The sequence below is a fragment of the Leiobunum rupestre genome, chromosome 1, assembly GCF_980474605.1.
Source record: "Leiobunum rupestre chromosome 1, qqLeiRupe1.1.hap1, whole genome shotgun sequence".
Lineage (NCBI taxonomy): Eukaryota > Metazoa > Arthropoda > Arachnida > Opiliones > Sclerosomatidae > Leiobunum > Leiobunum rupestre.
Genome location: NC_143384.1, coordinates 41,088,235 through 41,103,805, shown reverse-complemented (window position 1 = coordinate 41,103,805; position 15,571 = coordinate 41,088,235). Strand labels below are relative to the sequence as shown.

General features: G+C 35.4%; 1 protein-coding gene across 1 annotated transcript in view; it reads left to right on the top strand.

Annotated features, from left to right (window-relative positions):
* The first annotated feature begins 4,874 nt into the window (after positions 1 to 4,874).
* Positions 4,875 to 15,571, top strand: part of LOC149962929 (ATP-binding cassette sub-family C member 3-like) — a 66,737-nt gene continuing 56,040 nt past the window's right edge. The window contains exons 1-6 of the mRNA XM_090180257.1: positions 4,875 to 5,028; positions 7,263 to 7,376; positions 8,656 to 8,793; positions 11,112 to 11,252; positions 12,386 to 12,447; positions 12,937 to 13,077. Coding sequence (XP_090036383.1) covers positions 5,026 to 5,028; positions 7,263 to 7,376; positions 8,656 to 8,793; positions 11,112 to 11,252; positions 12,386 to 12,447; positions 12,937 to 13,077 — 599 coding nt within the window. The 5' untranslated portion in view covers positions 4,875 to 5,025. The remainder of the gene's footprint in view (positions 5,029 to 7,262; positions 7,377 to 8,655; positions 8,794 to 11,111; positions 11,253 to 12,385; positions 12,448 to 12,936; positions 13,078 to 15,571) is intronic.

Here is a 15,571-nt window from a genome sequence, read left to right as displayed (position 1 = left end):
TCTTAACTCTTTATTAATCCTTTATTAAAACTGTGATAACTTAGTGTTCAGTGATTTACAGTAGCACGTGCGAGACTAATCTAAGAAAATTAAAAAAAAATTCAAAAGAAAGTATACTATTTATCTAACGTCATTAATGTAAACATCGCTCAACCCAGCAGAAGGTGCAGCAATGGGCCGACCAACGCGCCACTTCGCACACAGCAGTGGGAATGAGAGCGGATGCTCTGGAAACGCCAGCCGACACCCCACCTAGAAAGGTAGAGAGCCAAGCCCTTTGGAAAGAGCTCCTAAAGGGGAACGGCGGGCACACGGCAGCCCGCATAACCCGGCACAGCTGGCACCTGATATCCCGGTGGAACTCCAAAAGGCCGGGAGATGGGTGCCGTGCCCTCATACGGAGGCCCGCAGCCCCCCAGCAGGCCACTCAATCCGCCGAAGCGGCCAGTTTGCCCGGCCTATCTCCGTTAGCCTGGGCCGAAGCCCAGTTACCAGCCCACACCGGACCGAAGTCGGAGGTGGAGATAGGACCATTTGGACGGAGCTAACATCCCCCAGTGCGCTACCGCCCGTGGTGGGTTACAAGAGCCGGACCCCGACTCCCCGGTATAGTCACCAGTTATTGCACACTCCTACCCCTTGTGGGCCTGTTCTCTGTGACAGTAAGCTTCTCTTTACGAATCACATAGAATGTTCAATCTAAATTAAATACTAATCGGTTATAAGGATCGCCTTTCCGCATTTCTCGCCGATTAAATTCATCCTTAAGTTTCTTGACACTGTACCGTGCCTACGTTTTTCCGGCCATATTTTACTGATCACTAACTATATCTTACTGCTTGCTAGTCTAGTCTTTCAAGGTTAGGATTAGTGGAAAATAAATTTATGTGCCTTTTTGAAATTTTAAATACTAATTACGATAAATACAATAACGAAGAATCTTTTAACAATCTAAACTCGGATTAAATTAAATCAAATTTAATAGAAGTAGATGTAATTTTTTTTCACCGTGTAGTTAATAAACGAATTGACAGTTCTAATTTTTACCTCTCCGAGGGAATGAGGTTTTACAATCACCATGGGGGTGTGTCTGTCTGTTATTCGCTGCGGAAACGCGTTCCCAAAGTGCAATCACCGCGTTCGCAGTTTTTGAGAATTGGTAAAACGTTTAATAAAACGCCGTTATTTTCAAAACCACGTATCTTTTTTTTTGCGGTTGGCGTACATAGTTATACGGTTACGTGGTTTTGGAAATACGATAGCGTTTTACCTCTCCGAGGGGACAAAGTCCCCTAGGAGGGTTTATACAACCACCGTGTGGGTCTGTGGGTCTGTTGGTCTGTCTGTCAGGCCTGCGAACGCGTTCGCATTTTCGGTGCAAAGTGTAATCACTGCGTGCGCAGTTTCTCGAGATCTCTGCGTTCGCAGTTTCTCGAAGGGTTGGCAAAACTACCGTGTGACGGTGAGCGTTAACGGTATCATTTGCGGTTTGGTTTGGAATGTGTTTTTTCGCTCACCGTCGTGACGGTTCGGTGTATTAAGTTTTTGTAATGTTTATGCGTAGGTTGTGAGTGTTGAGTTTGTGTTCTGATGGTTGTGCATGTTAAGTCTGTTGTGTTTGTATGGGCGTTTTCTCTCCAACTTCTTCCTAATGACTTTGGGACGGACCGAGTGCTAAGTGTAATACTACCTCTCAACGTCCAATGACAGGGTTTCCACCAGTTGTACACGGTATTCGTCTTAGTATCAATTTGCGATCGCATCGGGCGGGATTTGAACCCGGGACCTCCTGCTTGACAGGCGGACGTTCTACCACAGAACCACCGACACTTGAAAATTAGACCTTCAGCTTTATCGGAAGCGTATTTAATAGAGTACGAAATTTTGGTTTAATTGAAATAGAATTGAAATTGAAATTATTGCATCGAAGAAATTCTAATTTAGCGTTTCTCTATTGATTAAAAACAAATGCGCCACCCAGGTTTCGAACCCAGACCATTCGGCTTGGCAGTCGAGCGCTCTACCACAGAACCACCGATAGCTGCTTAGGTTCACTGAAATTAAGACACGCATCGTAAGCATAATAGGTAATAAAGTCTTTTTTTATTAATGAATTTATGAAGGCCTAATCTGGTTTTTTTACGAATGAAATTTTAAAGGTTAAATCTTGTTTTAGCGCAGTCAGCCGAGATTAGAGGGTTAAAGGGTAGACCCTGTGGGTGGTTCACTTTGTTAGTTTTTTTGTTATTTATTTACGGGTATTCTTAACGACCTATATATAGTTGTGTTAATTCAAAGGAGATAATTTAACGTTAATTGCTTTAAGAGCTGGTGGTTAGTCAAGTGGCTCTCTGTGCTTTGTTGATGGTAAGGTTTTTGCTTCTTGTAAATATATTTGGTGTGGATATTTGGATATCTACGATTTCTAACGCAGTCAATGATTTCCTGGGTGTGCGAGTCATTATATGATATTGGAAATTGGACGGCATTGGTCTTTTTCATGCGGTATGTGTCACTACGTCAACTGGAAGTCTACGAGCGTTGAAATAAAATGAGCGTTAAAGATGCGGCAAGTATTTCGTAAGCGAGAAAAATACAAATACCATCTGTAGATATTTCTTTCATTAAAATTTGCTTAGTATTATATTCAACTGATAAACATGTACTGTAAAAAGGGTTAAATTCAATTGTGCATTGTTTTAGTAAGTCTAACTCGCTGTTGTAACTACTTAATTTATAATATTCTGAATAAATTAAACTCGATTGTTTCGTCTCAATTATTTAAATTAAAATTAAAATTTTATACCAGGCAGGGTTTGAACCGAGAAAACGTTTTTCGTAAATAACTCTGAATTGCGGAGATATCTTTGGGGATCGTGTCGAGAAATTAATACCACTAGGGACCATTCTTCCGAGGAGAGGTATAATTTGGCTTGCCAACTTGTTATCATGGCGTATGATATTGTGTGTTGTGTTTGTTCGCGCGTCGTCGTGTAGCGTCGTGTGTTTGTACTAGTGCTTCCAACTGCTATCTGTTATTTATCTGAATAGTCCCGGTTTTTTTCATCGATTTCCTAATCAGATGAACCCTCTTTTTTAATCATGCGCAGATAACAGTTGGTCCGATGACACTTATACGAATAGAAATATCCGATTTAACCTATATCTGGTTTACTTAACCGCCTTTACAATCTGATTTTTAAATCCGAGCAATCAGATAAGAACGTTACGTATCCTTCAACGAAGATACTTCTTTGACAAAAAATATTGCTTCGGACTAAAAAAGTATATAAATACTTGTTTATTAGCTGTCATTGATATAAACAATTTAGTCAGCAAGCTAGTCGAGTTTATTTTGGAATTGACAAATGCTTTTCAAAAGGCAATATTAGTCGGTTAAACCGGATTTTATCCAATTTTAAACATTTTAGGTCATTTTACCCAATTTTGGTCTTTTTACCCAATTTTTGTCGATTTAAAAAAAATTATTTGACAATACCCTAATAAGGTAAAATTTGCAAATATTCCTTTATTTATCAAATTCAATGAACCTTTCTCAATTTTACCCAAATTTGGTTTAAGTTTACCCAAACTTGATGAATTTCACCCAAAATTTAAATTTAAATTTCTAATTTTTTTTTAAGTTTTCAAAAGTTTTCACAGGGTACCCCCTGTAAAACCGAGAAAATCCCATGCTTTTTTAAACGTAGATTTTTTCATTTTAAGTTGGAAAAACATTTTTGGTTGCCATAGCAAAACGGAAGCCCCGCGTAACTTTTCCCTTGGTGAAAATTCATGTTTCCAAAGTCTACATTCCCCCGAGTTTCATCAAAATCGGTGATTAACACCTCGGGTAGACTACTCGTGAGTCAACTCACGCTGTCACATGTTTTTTTATGTAATTTGATAAAGTATTATGGAAGGTTGTGTAGGGTCCTAAGAAGGAGTTCAGATAGAAATTGGAACCACTAGTTTGTACGGTATTCTTGAATGATATATTTTGTGCTTGTTGCAGCCTTCTTCCAGGGGCTAGTAGATCACACTTAGAAGCTCTCTGGGGCTTTTTCAACTCACCGTAGGAAAATAGGAAAAACAGGCATACTTCTTAACTCACCCCCTACAACTCCTTAAAAGTTTTGTATAATGGTTTGCGGATTATATGTTGATATTTTATTATATTTTTAAACTTGGTTGATTGCTTATGACGTTAAGTTACACTTAATCATATTTCGATTCATTTAGCTGTATAGCATATTGTCATGAGTAACATAATCACTCCGCGTTTCCTATGAAGGTATAATCTTTCATGAAATCTTTTGAGATGACGTAAATAACTTAGCTGTGAACAAATACGTAAATGAAAGTCATCAACTTTGGTTTTTTAATTGAAAATGAGGTACAAAATCAAGGTAACCTGGATCAATTCAAAAATTAAATGAAAGGATCACAAAAGAAACAGACTAAATGACATGATGAATCAACGCTTTTAGAATTAACAAATACTAGTTGTCGTAGAGGGAATTTAAACATTTTAACGACCTTTTTTCAATTTGATAATATTTTTCTACACTCTAAAACAAATTGTGCAAACATTGTACAAAATTGCAATTAAACCTACGAAATAGAACAATAAAAATGTCTGTTGAAAAATGAAACGCGCTTAAAGCTTAAAATAATGTTTAGTTGGTAAATGCTGACTAAGTATTGAATCTGTAGTTATTTTTGAATTTAAAATCTGAACGTTTTTCCCCCGAGAATATCACCATCACAGTTTGTTTTTTTAATTATAGTATTATATGGTTTCATCAAGTTTGAACTAGACGGAAAAGTGACGCTAATTAATTTTTTCAGGACTCAAATTTGACTTGGTATACTTCCAATCCGGATTTCACGCCATGTTTCCAACGCACCGTTCTGGTTTGGGTTCCTTGCGCTTTTCTGTGGATTTTCCTTCACCCGGAAATTCAAACGTTCAGGCGATCGAAAAGAACTCATATTCCATGGACATTTCTAAATATTACTAAAATGGTAAGTGGTGCGTTTTTTTTAAGGGTGGTGGAACTGCTTTACAGATAATTCCTGATGTGAAAGGTACTGATTTATGTTAAGAGTTTAACATTTTTTCATTGAATTTAATTAGAGAGTGGTGCATAGAACTCGTTAAAACTGCTTGTAAATTTGAATCAAATGTACATCCACTTTTGCGCTATAATCCAGAGAAAGTGCGATGATTATCTAGGGGACTGCGATAAAATAGTTTCGTTTTTTAAGTTTTGCGCGTATCTAAAAACGATTGGTAGCAATTTCAACCGATCAGCTTTTCCATGATAAAGACTGATATACTTTGTATAATGGTCGTTAGGTTATTTCCATAGAAAAGATGTTTTTTCTTAAAGGGTTTCCCCACAATTTCAGCAATCTACCTTAAGCCATGAAAGCCAAATGAAAATACAAATAAAAAATTGTCTGAAGATGAATTCCAGTGGCGTTGTTAGGCCCTTTATAGGCGGGGCCATAGTTCGAATTTACCATACCCTCGGAAAATTAAAAATATTTCTTCAAAAATGTCGAATACAACCAATTGAAACTTATTACTTCCTTTAATAAAATAAGTTAATATAGACATCAACACCTTCGCCAATCAGTGGGTATTATGATTCGCCATTCCTAATAATAAATAAAACAATGGTGATAGGACCGTTCAATTTAATAACAAAGTGCAGCAATAATAGAAATCCTTTTACTTATCCAGCTACAGTTACAAATGTGTTTGTCGCTCACTAGGACCAACAGATAAATCACAATATAAATTATGGCAGCCCCATAGTTAAACTACAAAATGCATAACACAAACTTCCGAGATAACGCCTCCATCATAAAACTTTTGGCTGAAAAGTGAAAACAGCCCCCCAAATAAAGCACTAACTTCTGGATAAAAGTTATTTGATTGCCTGCCTTATCATTTTCACGACAAGGACGTTCAAAGTCTAAATATATGTTTAAGAGAAACACGCTTATGCTCACTAAAGTGATGCTTAACTTCAAAATTAGGTCTTTATGACCACCAAGTGTAAGAGAAGTGGAAATAAATGCGGACTACAGCCTGGTTCACACGGGCAGTGTTTTCCTGGTTTTCTATATTTTCTAGTTTTACGGCCTTTTCCCGTGTTTCTGGCGCACAGGAACACGACTGTACACACACACGAACAAAATTTGCCGGATTTTATCACAGCGAGCGCTGCCGGGGAACAAAAAAACGGATAACCTTTTTTGAGGGGCGTTTAGCTTGACCAGTCAGCGAGCGTTATGCCGTCACGTGGTAGACGCAAAAATTCTTAAGCCTACTTTTAAAGACTTTCAAAATCGCTCCTTATATCACGTGACAGCGAAACGCTCTCCGTTTTCTCGTTTACCGGCAGCGCTGACGGCGGAAAAATGCATTAAATTTTGTCCGTGTGTACAGTCGTTTTCCCGTGCGCCAGAACAACGGGAAAAGGTGGTATACATAGGTTGCATGTGCTAATTATCAAATAAACTTTATTTATAGCTCATTTGATAATGTCTTCACATTGAATTACTTAAAATCCTGTTTAGTATTATACCGATTAACCATATTGGTCCGGATTTGGTCCATTTGATCGAATTCTAAGTGATAGACAAGGGGTCATTTTGAACGACTTGCATTTGATCGACATCCGAAAAATAGATTCCACATGATCTAAAGGTTTATATTGAAAGCCCAGATGGACGACAGATCACGGTTTTAATTTTTTCTCAGTGTTAAATAAAATGAATTCAACCCAAACCAAATCCACCCAACCTTACCTAACCTAACCTAACCTCACCTAACCCAACCAAACATAATCAGATTGCCGACCAACCGATATCAAGCAGCCACTATTTTAAAATAAATATAATGAAACTCACACCCTGAAACCTAATGCAACACGAATTTTTAACGATTGGCTATTGAAGTTCTTCACTGCGGATTACATACAGCTCCATATGAAGTGGTCTTCCTATTAGTGCCACCGTTGGCCTGAACAACGTGTAAACGTCAAAATACCAACAACTTTTGTTTGGAAAGAAAACTTTATTTGAGATTATACGTGGTACCTTACCCGAAAAACACCACTAAGCACTCATTAGGTGGGTAAGACCTTTATTCATGACATTTATAATTGACAAGGAATCGTTGAACGACTTTCTAAAAAATTTCTTGTAATTTTTCTCGTAATTTTAATTTTTTTAATTAAATTTAGATTGCAAATGTTGCACTTTTAGTCGTCAATGCTATAAAAGTAGCCTACCACGTTTACAAGAAACAACCTTTCCTGATATATAGTCTTCCTTCGTTATTCAAACTTTCAACAGAAGTAAGTTGTTATTTTTTGTTCTGAATAAGCAAAAATGTCAGTTAAATTCCATACAATAGGTGCTTAAATAAAACATCTTCCCAGAAATTGCCAAGAAGTAAAATTTCCGACAGCCAGGACTCATAAGTTATTATTTATATAGTGCTTGTTGAAATATTAGAAAGCTGGAAACTTTCTCGGACGTAACATCGGTTTTTTGCTAAGACTTAACATGCCAAAACGTTACCTGGTTAAAAGGAAACACTTGTTGCATACCGCACTGCAAAAGTAATATGTTTAGTTCTAAATGTATGAGTTTTCATCTTTTTCCAAAAGATAATTTTATACGAAATGAATTAACTCTGCCTCCATGAGAAGCTTTAAAATTGCCCGGTATTATAAAAATAATACATATAATTTTAATTATTTATACCATAAGAGGATGATAATAATAACAATATTATCTTCTTATACTTAGTTTTAGTAACATTATATATTTTACCTTCAAATATATTATCGAAAATTAACATTAGTATGTTCCTTATACACGTGAGCCGACGCGTTTCTTATCTGACGCAAAATTTTCATGAGGGCAAAAACGCGTATCCGTTTGGCTTCAATATGACATTTGGCTAGCCATTCTAACCGTTTAACCGACCGACCGGAAATAGCTCCTTCCCAGATGAATTTGGAGAGGGGAGTAGAAACCGAGTATCTTTTATTGAAGCGTCCATTATGATTAAGTTATAAGAAAACAATGGTTCAATGGAGCAGGGGATTAGCTCGTCTAAATAATTTTTCGAAATTTCCTATTCTTAAGTTCCTGGCATTTTACAGAACATAATACCTAGTTTTTAACAGTTTTACAATTTTACTGTTTCAAATAATACAAAATTAATAATCAGCTAGGCTAATACCCAAGGCACCACCTTAGGCCTAAGTCATCAAGCGACTTTTGAAGCCTTTAATTCAGGTGGCTGGGTTACTATGCGTAGGAGAGTGGTGGCAAGCCCTGCATGCCACGCGATCGAGCCAACAGCTCCCTACACTAACTATTACCGTTAACCTCGAGAAGTTTTTATCTTTAGATAGTCGGTTTCATCATTAGATAAAGATAATTTATCTTTATTCTCTTAAATTTTATGTAAAAGAGTCGTTCTGTAGTTGACTTGTTTCCATGTTTGTCTTTTACCCACAAGTTCTTACAGATGGTGTGTGAGGTCAGCCATTTTCTTTTAGCTGACATCGACCTTTTAATTAACTTGAATTTTATGACACTTATACTTTCTTTTCGTTTTAGGCTTTAGCATTTTCTCTCATGTTATCGGGGCGTGCGCGTGGTATTCGACGCTCAGGAATTCTATTTGTATATTGGTTCCTCTCAACATTAACCGGAATAATTTCACTAAGATCAATCATTTCCTTAACGTTAAACGAGGTATGGCTACTAGTTGATGACTTTTGGGACGGCCTGAGCGTTTGCAGTTACGATAAACGTCTTAGCAATCAAATGGCAGGGTTTCCACTAAATGTTCACGGTATACGTTTTAAGCTTGTTTTCCACTAGCGCGCGTCATAATGTTATTTTCTTTACGCGCGTAAAAACGTTTGAACGTTTCAAAGCTGAGAAACGCGTCGTTGCGCGCGCCAGTGGAAAACAAGCTTAATTATCAATTTGCGAAAGGAAAGTGTCGTGTAGGTTTTGAAGCCAGTTCTCTCCTGCTTGGCAGGCGTGTATTCTACCACAGAACCACCGACACATATTAAAGTGTTGGTTGCACGAAATTTTAGCTATGGCTAATTAATGATTCATTAGAAAGTGCAAACATTTTATAGCAAGTACAGAAAATTTCATCAAAATCGGTTAAGTGGTCTTTGAATTATTATAAAAAGAAGTCGAAATGGTGGAAATCGAGTTTTTCGGCGAATTTCCAGACTTCTAAAATTCTTCTCGGCACCCATGACGTCAGAAAATGCGAAGGGTATCATTGGCTAATTGTCTGTAATACATTTATTTACATCTGGGATTAAAAGCAAGTTGATTTAACACCCAGGAAAAAGTCATACGCAGTAGTAATTGAAATAGGCATACACAATCCTACGTAGTAGAAAAACGATATGAAACCGAAGGCTCCTTGTAAATTCTTCTGAAAACGTCGGGTCGCGCGCGCGTAAAATATTTCTTTTATTTCGATAATAAGCCTAATATTATGATTAAAAACCTCTGATTTGAAAACTTCTACAAGCTAGGAGGATGGAAGTGAACCTGGAGTGGTATTTACCATACCTTTAGCACGGGGCCGTTGTTCGTATATGTGGAACCGAAATCCGCTGGAGGCGCTCCGTGTCCGCCTTGGTTCATACGATTGTAACGACTTCTAGCCGCAGCTCTAATTAGTAAAAATTAAAAAATCTTTTTTTTATATCGCGAAATAGGCTTAGCTTGATGAGGTGGGCTTAACCAATCTTTCAACATTTAACGTATATCGTTAATAATGGATAAGTAATGGTAATTAATTGACTATCAGCTTTCCTATTTCCAACTTTCCCTTTTTTAGTATTTGGATTTTTCTTATTTCCTAAATGTTTTGTAATGCAAGTTGAAGTTATAGGTTACTAGGCCTTGGTGACATGGCCAAAATATTAAACATACAAAATATATCAAATTATTCTTACCCGCGTCTTTTTTATTAGATGCACAACTATAACTGTGCTCATTCAAAATTGCTGATAGAATATTCATTTTATCTTTCAAAATCTTTCTAATTATCTATAACTATAGAAATACACGACTTTCATTTTCAAAACCATGCCTAGAACCTGCTTAGCTTATTTTAAGGTCACAGTTCAGATTTTGCCGTTCAGAGATGGCAGCACATTACGATGAACCGGGCCAAAGCCGAGAAGCATGTGCAGTACATAGTGCGCGCAAATTACCACTCCAGGTTCACTTTCATCCTCCTAGCTGCAAGTAAACACTACAGTTCCTTCTATTTTAGGAATAAAACTACAGCTTTGATTTGCCCCAAATAGCTCGTGTTACGGAGGAGAGAAATTCGCCGAAAATTTCAGGATTTTGGGGAGCGAAAAAGGTCAGTTTCGGACTCAAAGTTAATACACTTAGGCTTGGAAATTTGTTTCGACAATGACATTTTTGGAAAGAGAACGTCCTGGGCTTCAAAACAAACCCGCAATCATTCGTTTTTATTACTATCGATTTTTCATGCAACCAACACTTTAAGCATAATTGAATATTAGAAATTCAGCTTAAGCGGACGCTTATATTAAAAGTTAAGAGCTTTACAATTTGGTGCTTATTTAAATATAACGGGATTTTCTGTTCGATTTAAATTATTTCGTAGAGGATTTCATATGTTGCCACTGGTCAAACTATGGAAGAATAACCAAAGAATTTTAAATTTGCCACGCTGTTAAATGCAGTACGACAGCCAGGTGACGCAATCATCTCCTTTCAAAATAAACTTACTCGGCCCTCCTGTTATTTCTCCATGGACAAACTCTTCCGAGGATAGGCAATTTTACGGCCTTCATTTAACTGGAAATATTGCTAATCTGATAATATTTAACGAAAATTGGTGTTTAAAATATAATTAAAGAAGTAACTAATTTTAAAAGAGCAAGAACTACTATAAATACATTTCTGATAGAATTATATTTCATTAAAGATTATAAAAAAATTATTTATTATGTGTATATTCAAGTAAATAACTAATGTTGAATTTGGTTTATTTTTAGGGGCAAATAGAAAATGTTGTTACATTTTCATTATTTATTGCCGAATTTTCTTCAGTAGCGTTGCTATTTTTTCTGTCTTCATTGTTAGATGCAAAACCTCAATACGAAAAACCTCGAAACACCGACTTTCTCCCTGATGAGGTACGTTATAATAATCTTCGTAATAGACTCATGTTGTGTGCGTTTCCATTTACCAATTACTGCCATCGTTTTACTCCAAATACGTATTAAAATTGTGGCGTTTCTCTCATTGTATATCTCTACGAGAGCTCTGTCTTTTGGGCTTTGTGGGCAGTGGTCACACTGTATTTTGGCGCCCTAATAGGCATTTGTCTTAATTCTGTAAGCATGAACAGTAACTTCATTGAACATTTAATGTTTAGTTCTGGGTATAAAATACACATCACCTATCCCATTTATATAAATATAATAATATTTCCTTATTTTTAGTAAAGCCTATTAGGTTTAAAAAATATACGTTTTGGGAAGTCTACAGGGGAAAAAATTCAAATATTATTTTAAAAATAAGTTTAAAGAACACACGCTAGTTGCCTCTCATTTAAGCTGTATACAGATGCCTACATTTAAATTTTCTCTGTGGTCTTGATAATTAAAATTCATTAAAGCCCCTTATGCCCATAATTGAGCTTATATTTCATTTCTGAACAAAGTAACATCCTGCCTCTGAAGTTGGTTTCTAATTCAAACATATACAATCGAAAAATGGAAGCTGCTGTTTTCTCTTTTGCTATTGGTTGCTTATCGTCTTCAAAGCTCCCACCCAAGATAACAAAGGTTTCCTTTTCCGTTCCTGAGTAGGTTATATTTTAAAATTGAACAGAATGCTTAAAACAAGCCGTCTTAAGTAGGCCAGGCCTTCAGGGTCCAAAATCGCAACAAATAATCCACACATAGTTTCGATCCGTATATCGGTCAAAGCTATTTGATAAACTTCGAATACGCATTAATTTCCGTAAGGAACGCTTTATATTTTAATAAATAAACAGGTATTTTGTTTCAATTTAATACATTTAACTAGTAAAAAACCACTATTGTACAATAAAAAATGTAAATTTGCCTGACGACGACGCTAGTATTGGCGTCGAAACGGCCGTAGCAGTTTTTAATAAACTTTTATTGTACAATAGTGGTTTTTTACTAGTTTAATGTATTTTATTATGTACAAGGTTGCCCTTCGACATGTTTAGTTGTTTCAATTTATTAATAATTTATACTAAGCAAGGTCATAACAATGGTTCATTTATTTGGAACAGAATGAATCTCCCGAAGAGCACGCTTCGTTCATTTCTCAGTGTTCCTATTCATGGATGAGCAAGTATGTGTACCGTTTTTGAGTTAGCAGAGATCTAGTAGGCTTTCTTGTACCAACAGCCGACTTAAAACTTCTGTTAGGAGCTTGATATGACCACTTTTAGAGATAATTTAGATATAATTCTATACATTCCGAAAAGCAAGAAAAGCCTGATAAAAAGCTCTTTAATGCTGACAAACCAGGTGACATTTTGAAATAATCGCTAGTGTTGCACTCCAAATTGTTATATAAAATGTCATATCTTTAGGTAGACTCTTGACTCTTAATTAAAATTGATTAACAAGTTATATATCTTAACTTGGTTATGATTAAATCAACGTAACCAGGGCAAAAAATACCATTTAAACCTACCGTAAAATAATAAATTTATCTCGGCGAAATTCATGAAATTCGTTTTTATCGCCCCTCATTCGAAATATTCAATTTTGAAATAAAAAAAGATATTGTCCTTTGGGAAACCCTTTATCAGTAAATTATCATTTTCCCAATTAGGTTAATATTTATCGGATATAGAAAAGAAATTAAAAGCTCCGACATACCTAAATTGCAAAGAAATCTAAAGGTTAAGAACACAAATTTTCAACTGGAAAAATACATGTCCAAGCATTCACCAATATCCAAAGAAACAAAAAGGTAAGATCAACTTATGCCTTTTTCCAATTTTTTATGCGGAAAAGTATTTATTGTTTATGCACATCTGAGATTATTACTTTTTAAACGATTGCGATAGGCCTATTCATCGTATTGGCGTAACGGCTTGCATTGATAGTAGAAATTTCTATGAGTTTAACAAAATATAGTTTGTGACGTAAAAAACATTTTCTTGTTTAATCATGAAGCGGAAATTAACAATGTTACAATATGCGATACTATAAAGTATTTACGGTATTGCCCAGCTTGTTAAAATGGGAAAATTCCACGTGATATCCAAGGTACGGCCAACTGATTTGATGGATTTGGCCGTGTGACAGCAAAGTAAAACGTAACCTTAAGACCGGGTGGTCTGCTAAAGTGCTACTTAGTGGTAAAGATTAAAGAAACAATTTAAACTTAAAATATTCAATTAAATGAATTAATTAATCAAATTAGTGTATCTTAATAATGTACCAGCACCATAGATTTGGAACTAGCTAAACAATTTAAGAAGTAAGAATAAAATAATATATATTGTAGCTAAGCCTTGAACATTTTGTATTTAAAAATGCTGAATGATTATTTTTAATTTTACTTCTTTAGGGCTTTCATGAAGCATAAAACGAAAGCTATCAATACTAAATCGAAAAAAAAATTGTCAAAAGGAAACTGGAGTAAACAGTTAAAAATAGTTCCTTCATCTTTTAACGAATCTAGAATTACTTCAATTCATCGTAACTTAAATTCCAAAAGTCACTTGACTCTTGGGTACTGTATTTTCAAGGCCAGTTAAGTTACTCAAGTATTAATAACCTCAGGATCCAAAAACGTCATTGAATCCATCCATGGTCTCACAACCCGTATAAAAGTTCAATTTTGATAAAGAAATCTCGACACTCTTTAAACTGTTTTTTAATGTTTAATCCTGGTTTTACATTCGTTATTAATGGTTATATTGGCTTGGATTTGTTCTTATAAATTCAAATTTTGTCTTTCTAGCTCGTTTAAATTTTATAAATATAGAAGTTTTCATTTTCCCATTTTCATCCGTTAAGATCTTATTCACTTGTTTCAGCTGTTTCATGGCAGTGTGATATTTATGATACTGTGATCGAAGATTTGTTAATTTCCTTCTTTGAGTTCCCTCGTTTTCAATTAGGTAGTAGCTATGATCTGTTAAAAGATAATACAATACATTTTGGGTTTTTAAACATTTTTAGAATTTAATACATTTAATGTTTCTTACCGGAACCATAGCTGTTATCTTTTGTATTAATACAATTTATTTTGCAAAGAAATCCCCACTTCATGTGCAGACGAAGATGAAATCATTTCTTCGATTATACCATACTCATTGGATAAATCAGGATAATTATAGAACAACGCTAATTGTACAAAATACCTTGGGACTTTATCTAAAATGGTTCTTCGGGCTGATATATTGAAGTGAGTTCCACACACATTTCGATGTTGACGCCCTAGTGGTTTTCTAACTGGAGTACTCCAAGGCCTTCTTTTACCGTCTTCAACAATACTTAAAGTATTTTTCTCTATGGGAAAGGGCTAAATGTTATGGAAGGATTTCTTAAACGTGTAGATTTACAAAGCATAGGCGAAACATAACGTACAATCAATTTTTTTCCAAATAGTGGTGTGATAATAATGTCAAGAAGGGTCTTTTTTCACCAAGACTTAAAAAGTATTATGAAAATTCCTAAAAAAGTACACAAAAATTAACGGTCAAAAAGTATAAGGATGCTGTTTTATACTTTGAAAATTATGTTTTACTTGAATTAATATATTGTTTGATTAGGCATAGCTTAAATATTATTTAAAAGAATGTTCGACTACGATCAAGATTTTCTCTAGCCATTTAGAAAATTACGCGTGGATGCCGTATGTATTTCTGATAATAGATGGTGCGCTAGTGCACACTAAGTCACGTTATTACCATTTTTTGTCACCCCCCTTGACTTTATAGTATCGCCTATTCCGTATGGATATAAAAATAAGACTTTTTCCCGATTTCTTATCCGAAGATACAGCAAAGTGATCTTGTTTGTTTCTAATGATCCGACAGAAAAGCGAAATAACCCACTGTTTTCCCCTGACCGAAATTCATTTAAAAATTAAAAAAAATATTTGAGGCAGGTGTCACTAGAAAAAGGTCATGCTGGCGTTGTTATTGCCTCAAAAGGATTTGGAAATATTAATAGACTGGTGCGTTTTTCAAAAGTTTTTACGATAAATCTCATTAAACTCTAGCACATCTTTGCTTGCAACTACAAACTGAAAGTGTTGCTTACAAAAGAAATCTCTTTGTGGCTTGGATTAACAGCGTTGACATCAAGTTTACAAACGCACTTTTATTGAATACGTTTGTCTCGCATAGAGGATACTGATAACTGTCTTAACTTGTTTGACGGAAATTCTTGGGAAGTTAAAAAAAATAAAGCATTCAGCCATTGCATGCAATTTTTAAGTCATTAAATAT